We start from the raw sequence: 22,230 nt of genomic DNA, 5'->3' as shown, positions 1-22,230 counted from the left end.
ATATTCTTGAACAGTGTAATACGCTTTACTTGTTAGAATTTTTTTTACAGATATTTTAAATTTTTGTAGTGGCAAACTAAGAATACACTGCGGAATTTTATTATATACATGTATACTCAGACCCATAAAGGATTTATTAACTTTCTGGAGGCGAAAACTTGGTGTAACAAGCTTATCTTTATTTCTCGTTTCTATCATATGATTGTCACTATGTTTACTATGACAATGTATATTTTGTCGGACGAAGAGAATGTTATAGTATATAAATTGGGAAGCAACTGTAATAATACCTGCATCTTTGAAAACATTTCGCAGAGAATCTCGCGCTCTTAGTTTATAAATATATCTTACGGCTCTTTTTTGGAGGATAAATATTGAATTTATATCTGAAGCACTGCCCCATAGCAGTATTCCATAAGATAAAATACTATGGAAATAGCTATCGTAGACTAGTCGGGCAGTGTCAACGTCCGTCATTTGTCTTACTTTTTTAATTGCGAACGCGGCAGAGCTGAGTTTATCTGCAAGTGCTTCCAGATGAGCGTTCCACTGGAGTTTGGAATCTATAGTAACACCTAAGAAAATAGCTGATTCCGACACATTAAGAGGTTCTCTTTTAATTATTAGATTAAAATTATGTTTTTTTACATTTGGTAAAGCAAACTCGATGCATTTCGTTTTTTTAGCATTTAACATTAGATTATTAACATCAAACCAACGAAGAATATGCGATAATGCACTATTCACTTCGTCATAGTTTATTTTATTTCGGTCAACCTTAAATATTAAAGAGGTATCATCCGCGAAAAGTACAATATCACATAGGTTCTTCACATAAAAAGGCAGATCGTTAATATAAATAAGAAATAAAAGAGGACCAAGTATAGATCCTTGTGGAACGCCCATCTTTAGAGGAGATCCAGATGATTTTACATTATTTATACTAACCGTCTGGATTCTTTGGTTTAGATATGAGGCAATAAGGTCAAGGGCAGTATCCTGTATACCATAATGTTTTAGTTTTAACAACAGAGTTACATGGTCTACGCAATCAAAGGCTTTGGATAAGTCACAAAACACTCCAATTGCATTTTGTGACCTCTCCCATGCGTCATAAATATGCTTTAGGAGTGCGGCACCCGCATCCGTAGTGGACTTGCCTTTGGTGAAACCATATTGCTCACTATGGAAACAATTGTTAATATTTAAGAAAATTGTGAGCTGGTTGAACATTATTTTTTCAAATATTTTACTTAAGGATGGCAAAACAGAAATCGGTCTGTAATTTCCAGGCTCAGATCTATCTCCACTTTTGTAAAGCGGCACTATTTTGCTATATTTCATTAAATCAGGAAAAGTACCGGATTCTACACAATTGTTAAAAATTAAAGCAAGGTAAGGAGCAATATTAGGTATAATTGAATTAAAAACTTTAACAGACATGCCCCATAAGTCACCAGTTTTCTTTAAATTAAGGCTTTTAAAAGTTTTGATAATTTCCTCTGGTGACACATTCTTAAACACAAAATTTTGTCTACAACTATTTACATGGGATTTTAGTATTAATTCTGCTTCCGAAGGAGATGATGGCAGTGAACGTGTTACTTCAGTAGATATATCAGAAAAAAAAATTTGATAAGTATTTGCCACTTCTAAATCTGAATTTAAGATTATATTATTAACTTTTAATTTAATAGGTTCACTGACAGCTCTAGATCTCCCAGTTACAGTAGTGATAGCATCCCATGTAGCTTTAATTTTATTATTAGAGTTCAAAATTTTTGCTCTTATATGCATAGACTTAGCCTGGACACATACCTTTTTAAATATTTTTGAATAATTTCTAACTTTTAACAAGAACGCCGGATCTTGTTTCCATTGCCTCATATTATATAATTCATATAGTTTATTTCTGCTTCGGTATATACCAACAGTCATCGTTAACTATAGTAATTATAAAATTACACATATATATGTTACCTATTACTAGATTCGTAACGAGGTTGAATTACGTACCTAATCTATTTCTAAGCATTTGCATTGTAACACAAATCCCAATTATCTAGTGTAATAAATACTTGATTAATTGTATTATTGAGATAACATTACCATTATACTAACTATATAGAAATAGTTGTTTATTATGTTTATTTACATACTAGCGACCCGCCTGCGGATTCGCCTGCTTGTGTGATGTATATTCATTTTTCTAAATATTATTGTTTAGGAATAGATTTTTTTCAGCTTCATTCTTTATATCGGATAAGAGATTAACCAGAAACAACTTAAAGGTTTCTGATTTCGTCATGTTTCCTCCTGCGGATCCTAATCATATATGAGCTATGGCCATCATTTTTTAACCGACTTCTGTAAGAAAAGGAGGTTATCAATTCGACTGTATTTTTTTTTTTTTTATGTTTGTTACCTCATAACTTTTGACTGGGTGAACCGATTTTGAAATTTTTTTTTTTTATTTGTAAGGTGAAGCTTTCCGAATGGTCCCATTTTTTTTTGGTCCATGTCTGATAATGGTATCTATGAGAAAATCACATATGTATGTGCGCGACAAATAGCCGAATAACTCAATGTCGCGCTGACCGATTTTGATGTTTCTTTTTTATTTAAAAGGATACACTTCAAGGATAATTTGGTGAAACTTTGGTTAGGTTCCGATTATGGAATCCGGTGAAAATTGAGAAAGTTTGTTTTTTTTTTGGTAAAAAATTGATTATACTATAATAGTTACAAGCAAAAACTTTTTAAATTGATATCAGAGGTGAGATTCCTGATCGTTGCATTTCTTTACAACCAATCTCAAAAAAGAGAATGTTCTCATTTTCAACCAACTTCAAAAAAGGGAGATTCCGAATTCACCCGAATACTTTTTATGTATGTTCTTGTCAATATACCAAAATGTAACTTTGCACAAAAATAATAGCTAATTAAATGAAATTTTACATAGAATAATCACAACCACTCGTTGACAACCACTACCACCACCATCACCTCTCGTTCAAGAAGCATCATTTTAAGATCTACCCATCACTAAAAATCGTAAAATAAATTAATTTTTAACAAAAAGAAAAACCGACTTCTAACAACGAACTAAAAAGTGAAAAATAATTATATAAAGATTTTGTAATTTTGAAGTCGGTGTCAAACTAATGCTACAACACCCTTACTACAATATCTAATTACTAAGCCTGTTTGTTTTACTTGGCACCGACTTCAAAATTACAAAATCTTTATATAATTATTTTTCACTTTTTAGTTCGTTGTTAGAAGTCAGTTTTTCTTTTTGTTAAAAATTAATTTATTTGAGTATTAACAACGCCTCTGGCTAGAATTGTTTAATCTACCAAACATAATAGAAAAGCACGTATTCTAATATAATATATCTTGTCATATTTGCTTAGCACCAAACAATTTTTTACTGACCAAAATAAAAAGGGAACCCTCTCAGAGGAAGTGAATATAATTTTTCTATTATGACGCAAAAACAGCAGCAGTAAATAGAATAACATATTGTTTTTGAAACAGCGCTTTATAAATTCTACTCAGGCCTATGATCCACTACAGGCATTACCATAAACAAACACATCACGTGTACTCTTCAAATATTTGTTTAGGTTTAGTCGTTTCAACATATGGGAGCAAAAACATTGTTAATATTTGTACTTTGTTAATATATGCCACATACTATATATCTAAATGTTGTATGCGTTTTTGAGTACTCGTTCCGTAATTACACTCTGACAGCTGGGGATTTCGTATAACATTTGTGACACGCCTATATGAGATTCATGAGGATATGTGGGGAATTTACGTGGGAATTTTGTTTTGTTTTACGTAAATAATTAATAATAGTGAAGTTTGATTTGGGCGATCACAGATTTTCAAAGTGAAATATTTATGAAAAAACTGGTTAAGCGCGAGTCGGCCTCGCTCATCGATGCTTCCGTACCAATTTCAGGACTGTGGGCGCACGCACTCATTTTGTATGAAATAAAAAAATCTTCTGTTCGTTTGTCAAGACTATTAGACTATTTATTTCAAGATCACGTGGAGGTCTATGGCCCCTTGAAGTACAGAAAAAATCAAGCTACTAAGTCTAATATATTAAATATTCTTCTTTGTTATTTATTAGACCGCGGTAACATTCTTGGTAAATTCAATTTGACTATTAAAATAATAATGTCTATAAAATATAGCCATTCTTTTTTTCACAACCTTTCCTTTTATACACCTTTTAATCTAATTTTGTATCTTATTTTAAAATATCAAAAGAAGTTACTACAAATAGGTGGGAATAGGTTTGAAGCCATTGTTGGGGCACAAGCATGTAAACGCGACAGGATGTAGGTTCGATTCCCACTCGAGGAAATATTTAATATTTTCATTTTCTTCGCTAAGATGTAGAGGCAAATTGTGTTATAGCTTGCGCCACTCAAAACACAATGCCTCCAGAATTCAGCGGAAAGTAGGGAGCGGAATGTCTTAACACTAGGCTCTCTCTCTCCCTACTACATGCGGAATGTAGCATGAAATTAAAAAAAAAATGCGTATAAATAATAAATTGGTCCATTGCCCGCTGTCGTACCGCTATATATCTATACTTCTATACTAATATAATAAAGCGGAAGAGTTTGTTTGTTTGTTTGTTTGTTTGTTTGTTTGTTTGTTTGTTTGTTTGTTTGTTTGTTTGTTTGTTTGTTTGTTTGAACGCTAAGATCTCTGGATCTACTGGTCCGATTTTAATTGTTTTTGTTTTGTATGAAAGCTGCATTCTTCAGAAGTGCTATAGGCTATATAACATTACATTACACATATATACTAATATATTTTAAAGTACATTCTAATTTGACATGCAATTTATTCTGCCATGTTAATAACAACCGTCGTTGCTACGCGACCGATTTTTTGATATTCATCCTTATGAAAATAAATATAATAGTCACTTTTAGCATTTTACCTAGATTGAAATTATAGTTTACTGTGTAACATACTAATAAATAATTAAGGAGATGTCACTGATTCCAAATGACCTAGCCACCTAGCGGGCGGCACAGTATGATCTACGCGAACGGGCAGATGACGTTGACGGTTTTATAAATTTTCATACATTTTCGAACTTTATTTGTTGTTTATTTAAAATTTAAAATACACTTTGATTCTCTTCTTATTTTATTTGATATTGCCCGCTAAAATTATCCTACTTAATAGAGAGAAATGTTAAGTTATTTCGATATCTATGTACGCACGTACGGAAAACTTTAGGTACTTTTTCTAATATTAAGAATACCTATCCTTTAGTTACTTTTAATCCTTTTGTTAGTTCATTTCAATAACTCAGATAATTTTTTCTAATAATGTGTATCTACTTAATTATTCTTTTTGATTATTTGAGCTTATATTTTCTTACTAATTCTATTGAGAATTGAAAATAATTTCATGAATATATTTAATAAATATTCTTATAGTTGAAGCAGGCGTAGCCGCGTCCGGGTCCACTAGTCAATTATATAAGTAAATATTTCTTTTGTATATATTTGTATTAAAAATTGTGAAACATTTCAAAAAGTTTGTGAAAAGATTCACATTATTTTGAATAATCTCAAAACCGGTCCAACTATTTGGGTCATTGGAAATCGACGGCATATTTTCAATTTCAATATTCCTATACACCAACCACAAATGAGGTTTGTAATTTAAAATACATCAATATTATATACCGTTTGTTAATAATATAATTATAATAATTATAAAACATTATTAATTTTCGTGATTTACTTAGCTATAATGACAAACTATAGAATTAAAATATAATACAAGGTACTTACGTAATACCTTTTTTTTAGTTTCACGTTTTATCCCGCACATAGCAAAGAGGCAGTAGGAACCTGGGACCTAATGTTAAGAAGCCTAATGTCACACTTCTAATTTTGGAGGCATTGAGTCCAAGTGAAAATATTAAATATTTCATTTCCTCGAGTGAGAATCGAATCCACAACCAGTTGCGCTTACACTCACACTTTAGGCCCCTGCGCTGCGCCACGATTGACCTCAATATATTAAATCACATTTAACGATTATCGTCTAACACTAATTGTTTCCCTCAGAGAACTGAAAAATCCATTTGAACGTGCCTGACTAAATCTCGTTACACCGAATAGTTCCACTTCACGAAGTAGTTCTTGCATCTCTCCTGAAAGCTCGTTGCGGCCAGTTTTACCGTTTCGCATACACGTTTCAATGAACACATACTACGTGTTTACAACTGGTCAAATTAAAATAGAACATTGAATTTACTGAGCTAGAAATGTAACGCTAATTTTTCGTTCTTTTGAAACTTTTAATGACTAGAAATGAATACTCGAATTTAATATAGAAAGCTAAAAATTGATTTAAAAAATATGATGCTCGTCAGTATGATAGTTAAACCGAAAAAGTAATTTAAAAAAAATTGATTGGTAACCCTTAACAGACAGATCCAAATAATTGTAATAGTATTACAAAATCGTATTTATTAAAAATATGAAAAAAAAAGTTCGCGAGTGCATATACTCGTACATATTTATCTCTAATGGAAGGCCGTAGTGGCACAGCGGCACAAGGGTGTGACTGTAACGCGACGGTTGTGGGTTCAATCGCTACTCGAGGAAATGAAATACAATAAAAAAATCATAATTTGGGAATTGGGAAATTTGGAAATTGGTAAAATTTTCAATTTAGGGATCCTTGGAAAGATTTATACACTTGGTTAAAAAATGGATAGCAATTTTAATCCATCTATTTTGCAACAAAAATCGTCAACAGCTATTAATATTATTTTGAGTACTACAATAAATAAGTACCTAATAAGCTCATTTTTATCAGTAAATCTGTAATAGTAATATATTCAACAAATAAAAACCAAATTGAAACTTATTTGATAAAATCTTTAATTTCGGCCTGTGCGTGTAGATAGTATCAATTCATTTTCAACGTTATGTTTATCTTGCGGAAATTATTATTTTCATCATTTTTAAAGAAATTTTTTCTAGTTCTCAGATTATTTTACATTACATAAGTATGGATTGTTATTTAAAGAAATTAAGATTACGTTTAATATTGTAAATCTTCCGCATATATCAATTTGGAGCGCCAACTGACATTGGTTAATTGAAACTAATAAATTTTCTCAGTATTTTACTTCAGTAGCGCTAAAAAGTATCCTATCTCGCCATACCCTGAAGCTTCTCCAACATATTGTTTCTGGAAATGATCAGTAAATGTCAATACGTAGATCAATCACAGTTAAATATAATTGAATGTAGTTCAATCTAAGCTGACAGTATAACGAATCGGTTATGGCTACGACGGTATTGTGAATTTAGCGCTCGGAGTAACAGACAAATTTGGTACAGATATTGTTATTGTTTATGTAAACATGCTAATGTTGAATGTACATAAGTAATTATATAAGTAAATATACATTGTTAGAAAGGCTACATTTAAATAGGACTTTTTCCTCATGTTAATCTTTTGTGTTTTGTTAAGTAAAATATAGTCCCGTGAAAATAGACATTTCAGTTACAAAAAGTTTATATACAGCTGCAAAAATCACTATTTTAATCGTTTATCAATTGAAGTTCGCTCATTGAGTAGTATTATATATAACTTTATCATATATTTTTTTTACTTTATCACTTTATCTAAATAGTGATTCTTAGAAAATAATGTGTCTCTAGAAATAATACTTGTTGTAGATAATTTTAAAATGTATCAATTTTGACATATTCCTAAATTTTGTCTTTAACTTATCTACCTTTTATGAAAAAAGTAAATAAGTTTGTCAACTTTTATGACTTATACCTTCCATGTACCTATAATCCTGAAATTAGTAAGTATCTGACTCGCACTTGACTGGATTTTTTAATATCACTATATATATTATACTAGCGGACGCGCGCAGCTTCGCTTGCTTATTGCTTAGGGGTGAATTCTAATAAACTTTGAAACACGTGTTCAATAAAATATTTTTAAGAGTCTCAATTTCAAATTTTATAAAAATCAGTGGCGATTTAAAGATTTTTCTATATAAACTTTCAACCCCTTATTTACACCCCTAGGGGATGAATTAAAATAAACCACGAAACTTATGTTCAATGAAATAATTTTAAGAGTCTAAATTTCAAATTTTATAAAAATCGGTGGCGATTTAAAGATTTTTCCATACAAACTTTCAACCCCTTATTTGCACCCTTAGGGGGTGAATTCTAGAAATCCATGAAACACATGTTCAATTAAATATTTTAAGAGTCTAAATATCAAATTTTATAAAAATCGGTGGCGATTTAAGAATTTTTCCATACAAACTTTCAACCCCTTATTTGCACCCTTAGGGGGTGAATTCTAGAAAACCATGAAACATATGTTTAATTATATACGTTTAAGAGTCTGAATTTCAAATTTTATAAAAATTGGTGACGATTTCAAAAAAACCTATACAAACTTTCAACCCCTTATTTGCACCCTTAGGGGGAGAATTCTAGAAAATGATGAAACACGTGTTCAATTAAATACTTTTAAAAATCTAAATTTCAAATTTTAGAAAAATCAGTGCCAATTTAAAATTTTTTCCATACAAACTTTGAACCCCTATTTCACCCCTTTAGGGTTGAAATTTTTCAAAATCCCTTCTTAGTGGATGTCCAGATTACGAAAGTAAACTTTTGTCCAAATTTAACGTTTCCACGCACAGCGGTTACGACTGTGCGTGCGTCTTACCTCAGTCAGTGAGGACAAGTCCTTTTATATATATAGATTTTAGTGATTAGCACTATATATTTTTGATTTACTTGTTAAGGCAATCTGTGGCTTACTACAAATGTATATAATACTAGCGGCCCGCTCGCGGTTTCACCCGCGTGAACTATGTTATCATTAATTTCTCCATGACTACGTCCTAGTGACGTCTATGCAAAATTTGAGAATCCTAGCATTTGTAGTAACGCAGTTTCATACAAACTTTCGACCCCAAAAACAACCCCTTAGAAGTCGAATATTGCAAATTCCCGTCTTAGCGAGCACCTACGTCCTATAAGTAACTCCTATGCAAAATTTGAGATTCCTAGCACATGTAGTTTCTGAGATTTCGTGATGAGTGAGTGACATTTCGATTTTATATATATATATAATACTAGCGGCCCGCTCGCGGTTACACCCGCGTGAACTATGTTATTATTAATTTCTGTCTTCATGACTACGTCCTAGTGACGTCTATGCAAAATTTGAGACTCCTAACATTTGTAGTAACGAAGTTTCATACAAACTTTCGACCCCAAAGACAACCCCTTAGAAGTCGAATATTGCTAATTCCCGTCTTAGCGAGCACCTACATCCTATAAGTAACTCCTATGCAAAATTTGAGATTCCTAGCGCTTGTAGTTTCTGAGATTTCGTGATGAGTGAGTGACCTTTCGATTTTATATATATAGATACTAGCGGCCCGCCCGCGGCTTCGCCTGCGTGAACTACGTTATTAATTTCTGTCTCCATGAGTACCTACGTCCTATAAGTGACATCCATGCAAAATTTGAGACTCCTAGCATTTGTAGTAACGAAGTTTCATACAAACTTTCAACCCCAAAAACAACCCCTTAGAAGTCGAATATTACAAATTCCCGTCTTAGCGAGCACCTACGTCCTATAAATAACTCCTATGCAAAATTTGAGATTCCTAGCACATCTAGTTTCTGAGATTTCATGATGAGTGAGTGACCTTTCGATTTTATATATATAGATTACATTGTAAGATGGCTACTGTGATATAGTGGGTATACGATTATAAGGAACACTCTATATTATATATGAGGTCGTATCCGGATTCATATCCGGTAAGGCGACAGCTCATGTTCCCTAAACAGATGCTTCTTGTAATCTGTGTGATATATGCAAAATTGTTTTGTATTACGCTACTTAGATATTAGGGGAAAGAGGAATATGTAGTATACAGTTAGTTGAATCAAATTAAATGAAAGTTAAAATATTTTCAGTATTCTTTTCATACAGTATTATAAAAATTACCATTTATTCGACTCTATTTCTTTGTATCATTAAATTTATCATTTATATAAGTTTATATTATTCGATTTACTTTCTTTCCTCGATAATAAGACAGACAGGTTAAACAACACGCTATGCTAAATGATCATGTAATCGCAATGCCTCTAGAATTTTCAATTTTATTTTATTTTTCATTTAAATTCAGCGGAAAGTGTGAAACGGAAGTATGAAGTGAAAGGATGAATGAAGTGAAACCGGAGTGTTCACACTAGGTTCCCAGGCTTCCTCTGCCTACCCTGTTATATGCGGGATACAGGGTGAAGAATAGTAAATAAGAATAAAAAATACTAAAGCTAAATATAAAATGTGCAAGCCATTCAAAAAGAAATGACTTTAAAATATGCAATTCATGGAATTTACATTATGAACAAAAGAACAAAGGGTTTGTATTATTGATAAAATTTTCTAATGTGGAAATCGAACTAACAATCATTAAAAATACTCATATACTCTATAACTGTGCCACTACGCCGTCTATTCATATACACGAGGTTTTAAAATAGCTCTTTTCTAAAGTCTATCCACACTCAGCTATGGGTAACGTGGGATACATCACTTCCTTAAAGTATTGGGATCATTTATCTGTTTTCTTATTGGATTGAGGCGTTTTAGCCGTCTTAGAGTTTTTGTATGAGGTTTTCCTTTCGTTACTTTTGTTATTTTATTTATCTTATTGAGACTACTTTTGGCATTAACATTTTTTTTGTCCTGATACGATTTTATTTTTAAATGTAAGTAGTAAGTATTTACTAGTTTAACTTCACGCTGTGTCACGAGAACCTAGGAAACTAGTGTTAAGGCACTACGTTTACCACGGAAAACTCAAGGCATGAATTTGCCTGCAAATATATAGCAATCCATATCTATACTTATAATAAATCTGTATTTTAAACTGACTTTTAAAACAAGGAGGAGATTCTCAATTAATTATTTTCGATTCGATATTCGACTAATTATTTTGGATTCGATTTCGATATTGGATTATTCGATTCGATTTGGGATTTTTGTAATACACAATCATTACAGCTATTTTACAAAGGATGAATTTATAATCCTTACTCAAATCAATAATTTACCATTTAAAGCTGTTTCTGAACGAGTAAATTAAATTAGTCATTGACATCAACATGTAATTGACTGTCAGTTAATTCTGTTTATTAAATGAATAATCATGTAATTCAAGCGGGCGAAGCCGCGGCGAGGCCACTAGTTATAGTATAAATTGCTATCCTATCTATATTTTTTTAAATTAATTAATATATTAATGAATTTAAATTAATTGTTGACTAGTTTTGTAAAAATATTTCACTTACCACGCTATGGCCGCTGCGGCTCCGGAGACTGAGCCTCATTTTCCAGTCTCTCTTGGAGGCCCCGCCCTCTGAGCTGAACGAACGCTTCATAGGCAACGACATCTTCAGTTGTTGAGCTTCTTCTTCATCACACAACTTCAAACTAACATTATGCGTCTCTATCGCAAGTTACCTCCACTTTAAACTATCCCTATATCACTATATCTATTACGCACACTTGTTTAGACGTCATGTTGTTTATAAATGTCAAAGCCATTTTTTTTAAAAAAATCACATATTAACTAAATTGAACTCAACTATTATAATATTAAAACACTCAAATATTGAAAATAAAACTTTTTCAAGTCATAAACCAACGTAAGTGGAGACCAAACACACACATTTTAATTTAAAAATTAAAAACGGTTGGACATATTTAGAGAAACAAACTTGTATTAAAACACAAAAACACGACGAAATCTGAAACAAAAAGGACATGGTTACTCTTTATGCTTTTATTTTCATAATAAAAAAATATGTTTTAATAGGTAAAAGGTAGTCGAGTAGAACCTAGTATTAACCTAGTTAGCGACATCTACCCTTTGAGTTTGAGCCATGTAAGCTAAGGCTTTGAGCGACGGATGTAGGCCTTGTCATATGCACCTGTTTTTTTGTAAATCTCTTATAACAATTATGCGCTCCGTTGATCTCTCTAGAAAATAATTTATCTCTCTAGAAAATAATTCACGTCGTAGCTTAGGTTATTATACAGCTTCACGCTGTATCACGCAATTAGCACGGCAGGCAGTGGGGAGAGGCGCGCTTTGCTTCGACACCAGAGTGAAGAAATAAAATAGTAAATATTTCATTCCCCCGAACGGGATTCGAACCCACAACCTGTGGCGTTTACAATCACACACTTGTGGCCCTGTGCCACGACTGGCCTCTTAATTAGATCTTAAATTATTAATAGTTTAATTTGTTTCAATTCCAGCGACTTTTAATTTATTTTTGTGTTTTAGTAGACTAACTTGGTAGAGAAGTAAAAGTATTGCTCGATAATGATATCATAGTATTTTTTGTAGATTCACTTTGTATCTGTAAGTATGTAATTGATTCAAATGTGCTTGTAACAGTCTATTTTAATAAAGAATTTAATTTATCCTGTAACTAATAATAATTCCCCAAGAGGGAATCAAATTCACAACCGTCGCAACTACTCGGTTTTTTAATATTGAATATTATAATTATATATTAATAACTAAATCCAGGGGATTATTATTAATTTAAATGAATATTCTCATTTAATTTTAAAGAAGTTAACTTAATTTTAAATCTTAATAAAAACAAACATGGAAAGTGTTTTTACGTTTCTAATTTCGTATGACGCACCGAATGAGAAAGCAGGACATCTTTTATGTTTAAAGTCTATTGATTTCTCCGAAAAAGTGGAAGAGGGTCCCCGTGATAGATGCGATGATGAATTACGTATTAAAATATAATAGTTTTTTTTTGTGGAACTAAGCTTAGTAATTACTTTACAGATATGTAACAAAAAAAGGGATTTGTTAAATTATCGAGAGTGTAAAATATATAAAAATGTATTAATTGTAATTTGTTTTATTGTATTAAGTGCATAACAGGATAAAATTAACATACTAAAATTTTTATTTTCTTAAATAAATATTAGTATAGTTCAAGCGGGCGAATCCGCACGAGGTCTGATACGTATATTATAAATTTAGATACATGTTAAAAATCAATATACATACATTTTCTCTGAATACAATAGCAAGAAAGCAATAAATTTATTCAAATATAAGAACGTGAGAAACCTCTAAATCTCAAGTAATCGATCCTAATGTAAAAACATTGTAGTCTGTCATACCACCACGCCGAGTTGGTATCTTAAGTATTGGAGATATTTCCTTTGATGATACGGAACTGATGGCTAATGCTAATACATATTTATAATATGCTTTTATAAATACTTAACTTTGAAAGATACATATAATTAATTCTATTTTTGTATTAATAGATTAGATACAGTCGATTTATATATTTATTTATAATAAATTCCTAAAGTGGAATGCTTAAACGTTTATTCTTAGATACAGAATCTATATATATAAAAGGACTTGTCCTCACTGACTGAGGTAAGACGCACGCACAGACGTAACCGCTGATGGGAGAAACGTGAAATTTGGACAGATGTTTACTTTCGTAATCTGGACATCCACTAAGAAGGGATTTTGAAAAATTTTAACCCTAAAGGGGAGAAATAGGGGTTGAAAGTTTGTATGGAAAAAAATTTAAATCGGCACCGATTTTTATGAAATTTGAAATTTAGATTTTTAAAAGCATTTAATTGAATACGTGTTTCATCGTTTTCTAGAATTCTCTCCATAAGGGTGCAAATAAGTGGTTGAAAGTTTGTATGGAAACATCTTTAAAACGCCACCGATTATTATAAAATTTGAAATTTAGACTCTTAAAAATATTTCATTGAACACATGTTCCGTGGTTTTTAAGAATTCACCCCTAAATAAGCAAGCGAAGCTGCGCGCGTCCGCTAGTATAATATAAGCCCTAGATATATTTTTATTAACTTCACTTCACCCCGCATATTGCAGGGAATTCAGGGGAACAAAAAATTAAAATTAAATATTATACTGCAATCCAAGTTCTCAAACTGAATCGAAAGGATGATGGAGATCTTAAACGAGTTCCACCTTTAGATATATGTAAACACTCGACATGCTTCGTGCGAAAGCTTTCCCAATTTAGACTAAATTGCTCACAAAATGGCTCTAATACAAATAAAAAATTCACCAACGAATACGTAAAAGCATTTTGTGCCTCCTTAATCCAAAATTGACGCCATGTTAGGAAATTTACATTCAAATTGCCGTGACATTTTGTCAATAATGGTATTTTTTACAAAGTAGATTATAGGTATATTGAAGATATTTATTTACTTGATAAAACTTATGAAACTCTTACTGTTCCTGGCTAATGAACTGACAAAGTATAGACGAAACCGTCGTACCGGACATAACCAAATGAGATGAGGAATAATTGTTCCTCTGGATCTGGATAATTACCCACGGCAAGCACAAATAATTTTAAGTCAGATGTTTATTGTACTCGTTAATAAACTTATATTAAATGCATGGGCTTCTTGCTATATATAAGTACCAAATAGATTTACTGAAACATACAAAAATAGGTCTTTCTACTTTTTTGTGCATATATTAAACTAGTGGCCCGCCCGCGGCTTCGCCCGCGTGATTTACGTTATTATTAATTTCTGTCTCCATGAGTACTTACGTCCTATAAGTGACGTCCATGCAAAATTTGAGACTCCTAGAATTTGTAGTAACGAAGTTTCAACCCCAAAAACAACCCCTTAGAAGTCGAATATTGCAAATTCTCGTCTTAGCGAGCACCTACGTCCTATAAGTAACTCCTATGCAAAATTTGAGATTCCTAGCACATGTAGTTTCTGAGATTTCGTGATGAGTGAGTGACCTTTCGATTTTATATATATAGATATAGAGAATAGAGAGAAACGTTAAATAATAAAAACATCGACATTAACAAAAGTCTTGTCTAAAAACGCCGTGGGTGCCTGAAATTCCTCTTGATATAGAACTCTTGCTAAAAAGAAATATATACTAACGAAGCGCACTCAGCTCCCAAGAATACGACGACTAATACTAACCTATATAGAAATAATAATATCCTTCTAGAATTCACAAATACAGAAATTAAAATGTGGATGAAGATTGTGAGATTGTGTGCGTAATTTGGTTTATAATTGCGATTTTTCAAAAGCGGGTAAAAAGTGTCCTTTGTACTTTGGCTCATTAACGACCACTTAAACAAAGTTGCGGGCGACGACTAGTTACTAAATAATGTCATTTATCTCTGTGCAAGCCAGAATAGCTTTGTTGAAGCTTTTTTAATCATCCTCCTTTATTTTATTATGAAATATCATATTTTGATATTTATTTATTTTTATATTATACTTATTTATTTATTTCTATTATTTACTTATTTTTATTTTATAGCCAAAATATTTATTTTTTGTTTCTTTTGTTAATAAAAAGTATCCTCTGTCCTTTTTTGTACCTCTAAGAATAGATATATATGTGTACAAAATTATATGATAATTGGATGAGTTCAACTTCTTCTTCTTCTTCCTGGCATTAATCCCGGCTATTACCAGGGTCTGCCTTCCTCAATTGGATGAGTACAACATAATTATTATTAATACATTTATTAAACATGAGTTTCCAATGTTTCTAATTATGATTATCCATCGTCAAATGAAAAAAAAATCCTTTACCTGTTTTTTTAATAGATTTCAGTAGTTACATAATTGTTTTGAAAAAAGTACAGTATAATTGTACCCTTCTACTTAATCATTAAAATGAAAACTAGACCGGCGTCAGATCGAAGTTCTAACTGGTCATAAATGTGTAAGAGAATAAAGAGACCACAATAACGGCATATTTACTATTTACGGCTTCGCCATCAATTAATATACGACTATAGTACACAACATAAAACAAAGAAATAAGTTCTCATCCACTTTGTTATGGGATATAAAAATTCCACTATTATATCTACTTGCTATGAAATAATAATAATTTTCTACGAATATTGTTAACAGATACTACTTAATGTATTGTTTTATAACGAATAGATAAAAATCGATTATTTACAAGCCGATAATAATATAATCGATATCTTTTTGATAATATCAATAATACCTCGTACGGTTGTAAATTACTTGAAATGATATCAGCTTATTAATAATACGTGTTGACGTGAAAGTAAACTAATTGGCACAACTCTAAATGAGTGGAACAGGTCTCTATCTGTTCCAATAAAATCTTTATAGATATGCTATGCACTATGGCTTCCATTTCGGACAATTATATTTAAAATATTATTTGATTTTCGGTCTGTTTAGTTTAGACAAAAGCCCTCCTGCTAACCTAACGCAAGTAAAAATAAATTTCAACATAAATAGATTACCATCAAACAAATTTATCTGTAATACCAGGATTGCTTCCCAAATTAAATTTCGTACAATATTTCGCGATCGCTAGTACTAAAATAAAAATCACATTACATATGTGACAAAAAGACAGACATAGTTACTATTTACAGAGACAAGGCCGACCGCTCCAAACAGAAATGTGAATAAGATATTCATCCCTTTACGGGATTGATTTCCAAAAACCCTTTCATGAGCAACAAGTACTTATCTCTATATTACATTATAATTTCGGTTCAATTCGTTCGGTGATTTAAGCTTAAATTCAACCATCATTTCATATTACTTAGTAAATAATAGTTTTAAGCTTTATTTATTTTGGTTTATGTATTTTACATAAACACTCATTTAATTAGTGTTCTCATGGTTTATCGCCAGCTGGGAATCGAACTCACAACCGTTGTGTTTATAGTTAGACGCTATGCCAATATTATACTTAAATATGAAAAATAAATAACGCCTTCTGTGGTAACTGAAGCCTCACGCACGTTTAAAATGTTCATTCTAAAAATTAATTTTAAAAAATCTATATAAATTCAAAGCGTGCAAATTAAAAATAGGCAATAAATGCAGAATTATAAGGATTCAAGGTACAAAAATAGAACTAACATTTAGTAAAGTTTTCGATCTAATTTCTAACGAAGTTCTATAAATTTCGAGTTGATTAAGTTGTTACAAATTAATTAGTTATTTTTCTCGTGAAAACGGCAACAAAGTAGCACGTTTAGTGCTTATGCACTATGTTTTGAGGAAAACATAAATATTTTGCGAAAATAAAAATAAACAACAATAATATTCGGCTTGTTTTTGTTATCTTTTAAGTTTTTATTGCTTTTGAGTTTCGGTTTTTTTTTGCTATTTATTTCTTAGGTATATCTTACTTTAAGAACTTAATAAAATAGATTAATATTTAAAATACGTATTATTTATATTTATTGTTTTTAAATTATTGTCGGTTTCACTTCCTAATGAAAAGAAATTTAAGCAAAACACTTTATTAAGATTTTAAAAATGAATAATAACATAAACTGTAATATTATAAATAAAAGAGTATATTATATATCTACATAAATATTTTATTATTTTTGATGGCATAAAGTGCAAGAGTAAAATATTATTTATATCATTGGCAACCAGTGTCTTAACTCTGAGTTCACTCTCCCCAAGCCGGATATCACGTAAAATGAAACTAAAGATATTCTGAATATATAAACTTTACGAGTATAAAATAGCAATAAATCACTTATCACTAAACGATTGTTAAAACAAAAACACCTACTAGCCATTACACTATAGCACAACAACTGTAATACCAAATTACTGTAAAAGCCACAAAGCTAAACATTCTCGGCCTTCGTCTTTCATGAAGATGTGAAAGTACTTTTAGAGACTGATCAACCTCGTGTTTCAGTTTCAGTTTGTTAGATCGACCTTGATAAAAATAAAATAAATCAGCTTCACGCTCTAATCTCCCGCTATATTCAGCAGGGTAGGCGGAGAGAACCTAGTGTTAAGATACTCCATTCTTGACTTTCCGCAGAATTTTTCGACGTGTTGGTGCCAGAGCAGAAATGAAAATATGAATAAATTCCCCCGAGTGAGTATCGAACCCATAAGCATCGCGTTACAGTCACACACTTGTGCCACGAGGGCCTCATCGACCTTGGCGGTGGCAGATAAACATACATACTAGCAAAACAAATGATCTTCTGAATGAAACAAAGCAATGCTTCGTAAACGAGGCGGGGCGCGCCAGTGTATACATATATACATACAAATATTGTGGGAGTATAATTGAAATTTTTGCTTTAATTGAAAACGTACTCACGTTATTGATTTAGGACGGTGTAATCCCGTGGGATTCTTTTATACAAATTGTGTTTTATAATAATTAATGTTTTCGGTGTAATAATTAAATGCTTGTAAATAATTATTTTTAGGGTTCCGTAGGTACCACAAAAAGTTAAAAGGGAACCTTTATAGGATCATTTTGTTGTCCGTTTGTCCATCTGTCAAGCTCATTTATTTTGAGATCACGCGCGATTATCACACTGAAATTAATATCAAACATTCAGATCTATGGTCTCTTGACCACGGTAAAATTTAAGCTTCCTAGTCTTCATTTGCTGCAAAACTTTTTGTATGAATCAAAACTCTACAGGATACTTCTTCTAGTTCTCACGTTCTGCCAACTTTCATAACTGTACTCATGGATGTATAGTTGTAAGGAAAAAATATTCATATTTTATTTTTTTAAATTGAAACTCCGATCGATCGAGCTACATACATGTAGGCACCTACTACAGCATTTAATTTTATACAAAATTTTAAGACAAGACAACTTTTTCATTAGTTTTATCTTGTATCTTTTTTATGTTTAAGTTGGTGTAATAAAGAATAAAATAAATAAATAAATAACTTTTTGTATATATTTTATTTATTTTAAAACAATATAAACAACCTAATGCCGTCGGTAATTCACTAATTCATCATATGATTTGCCGTAGGCACTAAGACTTTCGACCTCATTTTCCAAATTAGAATTTTACTGCCATAGAGACTACTTTATTTAACTAGCAACCCGCCCGCGGCTACTGTGCCATAATTTGTTTAATAAACTGAATTGTGTTTTTAGTCTAAAATATGTTTGCAGCGCACTTCGTATAATAATAGTATTGTTATAAAATATATTATAAATAAGAAAGTATTAATTTTTTGAAAATTCTGATGAAATATTAAATATTTCATTCCAGTGGAAATCGAACTCACAAGTCATACATTTACTGCACACAGGTTAATTGCACGCTTTTGCTCCTGCGCCACGAGTGTCTAATTTCTTATTACCTATCTATTATTTATACATGTATTTGTGTTATTCCGTTGAACGGCTACACCTCGTATATTTTAAACGTATTTACGGGTTAAAGCAATTAAAGTAATTTACTCCCGCGTAAGCTGTACCTAAATAATTTTTCCCAATCACAACAACGGTATCAATTGTTATTATAATACAATACAATATAAATCAAGCTAGAACAACTTAGTAAACTTACTACCTAATTAGGAGTATATTATAATTTTGATATTGCCTTACACATAGAATTAATTACGTGCGAACCTTTATGTACAGGTAGAACCCTTCTATAATTTGTATTATTTACCCATACTCACCCTAATCTACCTGACCTGACCTCTGAATATCGTCCTTCGTCACTTTAATAACAGATTATGACAAGCTTTACGTTTAAGCTTTGATAATTTTGTTGCAAGTATTGTTTGTGTCTTGGTTATTTGGATTTATGTAAAAATAGGATTCAATTAGGATTTATATAAAATAGTACAATAGGATTACTTTGCTGTCCGGCTGTCTGTCTGTATGTCAGTCTGACTATCCTATTCAAGATCGCGCGTAGGTCTCTACAATCTAATGTAATGACATAATATCAAATATTTTATGAGAATACTACAAAGTCTCGAAGCACAGAAAAAAATTAAATTCAAAATCAACGCAATTAAAAGATACGAGCGTTTATACTTCTTTTTTCCACATTTTATACGAAATACGTCGCGTAGTCAAAACCTATAGTACCTACAAATGAAGAAAAATAAGAACGAATATTCAAAATTTATAGGTATGACACAGATAAAGCCTCAAATTCAATTTATTTAAAATTATAATCATAACGTAGCCCTCAAATTTACGCTTATAACCGTTTAAAAATTGTACTTCTCGTTGACCTACAATCATAAAATGGGTACGGAACCCTCGAAAGGCGAGTCCGACTCGCACTTGATCGATTTTTTTTATAATAGTAATATTTACTATTTACAAAAAATAATTTAAATGTGCATTATTCGTTATCCAGCCTACAACGTTTGGTATTTCGTTACCCGACGATTTCTACCAATTCGCACTACCCGTAAGCTACCGAACTTCGTTCCAATAAAAAAAGACATTTTATTAAAAAGATCCCTTTTCACAATTTTTGTCACAAAATTTTAGATGTTTACCGAGTGGCTTTTATCATAGTTTAAGGCACAGGACGCGACCGGCTTCCGTACCGTACCGTAGATCTGTCAATCTTGAATATTGTTACCCGTTACCTCTTATTAGAATGAACGGAAGGTAAGAAGGGATTGTGTTGTTTAGTTAGGAACGTCTTTATATATACCCGTTAAATAAGGTTTGCTAAGGATCTCGGAGATTGCATAGATGGATAACGTGCAAACATATTGCTGACGTCGATATTACTTATCAACATGTCATTTGTAATAAGTTTTAGGATACTAAATTGTCCGTAGCGTTTTACTACTCCGCTAGGGATAAAGCGTGAAGTTAAAGTAAAATAAAGTAGGTCCTAAGATATTGCGTTCAACCATACAAACATTTCAGTTTTTTGAAGCTAATTCACTCAGTATCCCGCACATAGCAGGGTAGACAGAGGGAACCTAGTGTTACTCCGTTCCCCGCTTTCCGCCGAATTTTGGAGACATTGCGTGTTCAGTGGCGGATCTCAACCCCGCTCTTTGCCTAGACACCAGGTCACAGAAATGAAAATATAAATGTAAATAAATATATCATTTCCTCGAGTGTGAATCGAACCCACACCTTTATGCCGCTGTGCCACGATGGCCTTTCATTACATTAGTATCTTTACAAAAAGGCACAAAGTGGGCTTAAAATGACTGCAAACAACTATGACTTAAGCCGGGTCGTAAATTCAATGACTGTCCGTTTTGCCGACTAAAAATCAAACAAATCTTTATTAGTGTTATTTTATTTTAATAATACTTAATAGATACTTGTCACACAGTAGAAGAGAAAATATTCAATAGCTCTAATTTAAAGCTATGTGTGCAATCACATTATCATATTATAATTATTTATCTATATCAAGAAAAATAACTAACACGCAACCCGTACGTAGAAAAACGTATTTATCGCGTAAGTTTTTTTTAAACTTCCAACGTCTTTAGCAAAAGGACTCTATAATGACCTGAACATTTAACGAGACTGAAACTATAGAAGTTCAGCAAACCAAACCTCAACAGTGGAAGTAAGTGAAATACGAACCGGCGTTCTAGCATTGCAGCATTCGATCTAATTAGACCTGCAATTATTCGATGGAAGGAGATTCGTGCACTATAGTCCGTATCCGAGATCTGGAACTACTAGATACATACTATATAATTGATATATTTGGTTTATTTTATATCCAAAATAAACAATATATGTAAATTAAGTCATTTAGAGGTTTTGATGGAGTTAGAAATAGCTTAAATCTTAATAGGGGGTTCACCAATTCAGATTCCTTTTCAATACAAAATATATAATAATTTATTAGCATAGGTTAATCTATAAACAGATTTGCTAAAATATTTAATAGAATATATGATAATGTTTAGAATAACATATACAGATTAGTGTACTCTGGGGAAATTAGTTTGTTATTGTGTAATACGAATTTACATAAGCATGGATGTAGATAAACTAAAAATTATCTATGAGGTATTATAGTTCACATATTATTTTGCTTAATGTTTTTTTTTTATTACAAGAGGATTTTTATCTCTGGAATTGTTAGTAACTTATTAAAAAAAATATATTTTTAAAAATAATTTTCAAAGTTAGTGGAATAATTAACGAAAAGCGGGATCATGTCTCACTCGGGACATTTAAATTTTGGACGAAAAATTGGGTTGTCCCAGCAAAATCGGGACTACTGACAACGCTGATGTAGATAATGAAAATAATCTTTGGGG

General features: G+C 31.6%; 1 protein-coding gene and 1 long non-coding RNA gene across 2 annotated transcripts in view; one reads left to right on the top strand and one right to left on the bottom strand.

Moving 5' to 3' along the window:
• Positions 1-22,230, top strand: part of LOC146526888 (uncharacterized) — a 210,024-nt gene that overhangs the window by 133,321 nt on the left and 54,473 nt on the right. The gene's annotated exons all lie outside the window — the stretch shown is intronic.
• LOC146526889 (adenylate cyclase type 6) overlaps positions 1-22,230 on the bottom strand; it is a 176,806-nt gene that overhangs the window by 127,127 nt on the left and 27,449 nt on the right. The window contains exon 2 of the mRNA XM_085206495.1: positions 11,421-11,879. Within this exon, the coding sequence (XP_085062621.1) occupies positions 11,421-11,522 (102 nt within the window). The 5' untranslated portion in view covers positions 11,523-11,879. The remainder of the gene's footprint in view (positions 1-11,420; positions 11,880-22,230) is intronic.

This window comes from Heliconius melpomene, chromosome 21 (assembly GCF_056956725.1).
Source record: "Heliconius melpomene rosina isolate 202511_hmr_F chromosome 21, ASM5695672v1, whole genome shotgun sequence".
In the NCBI taxonomy this organism is placed as follows: domain Eukaryota; kingdom Metazoa; phylum Arthropoda; class Insecta; order Lepidoptera; family Nymphalidae; genus Heliconius; species Heliconius melpomene.
The sequence above is the reverse complement of the archived record's forward strand: the minus strand, read 5'-3'. Positions and strand labels throughout refer to the sequence as shown.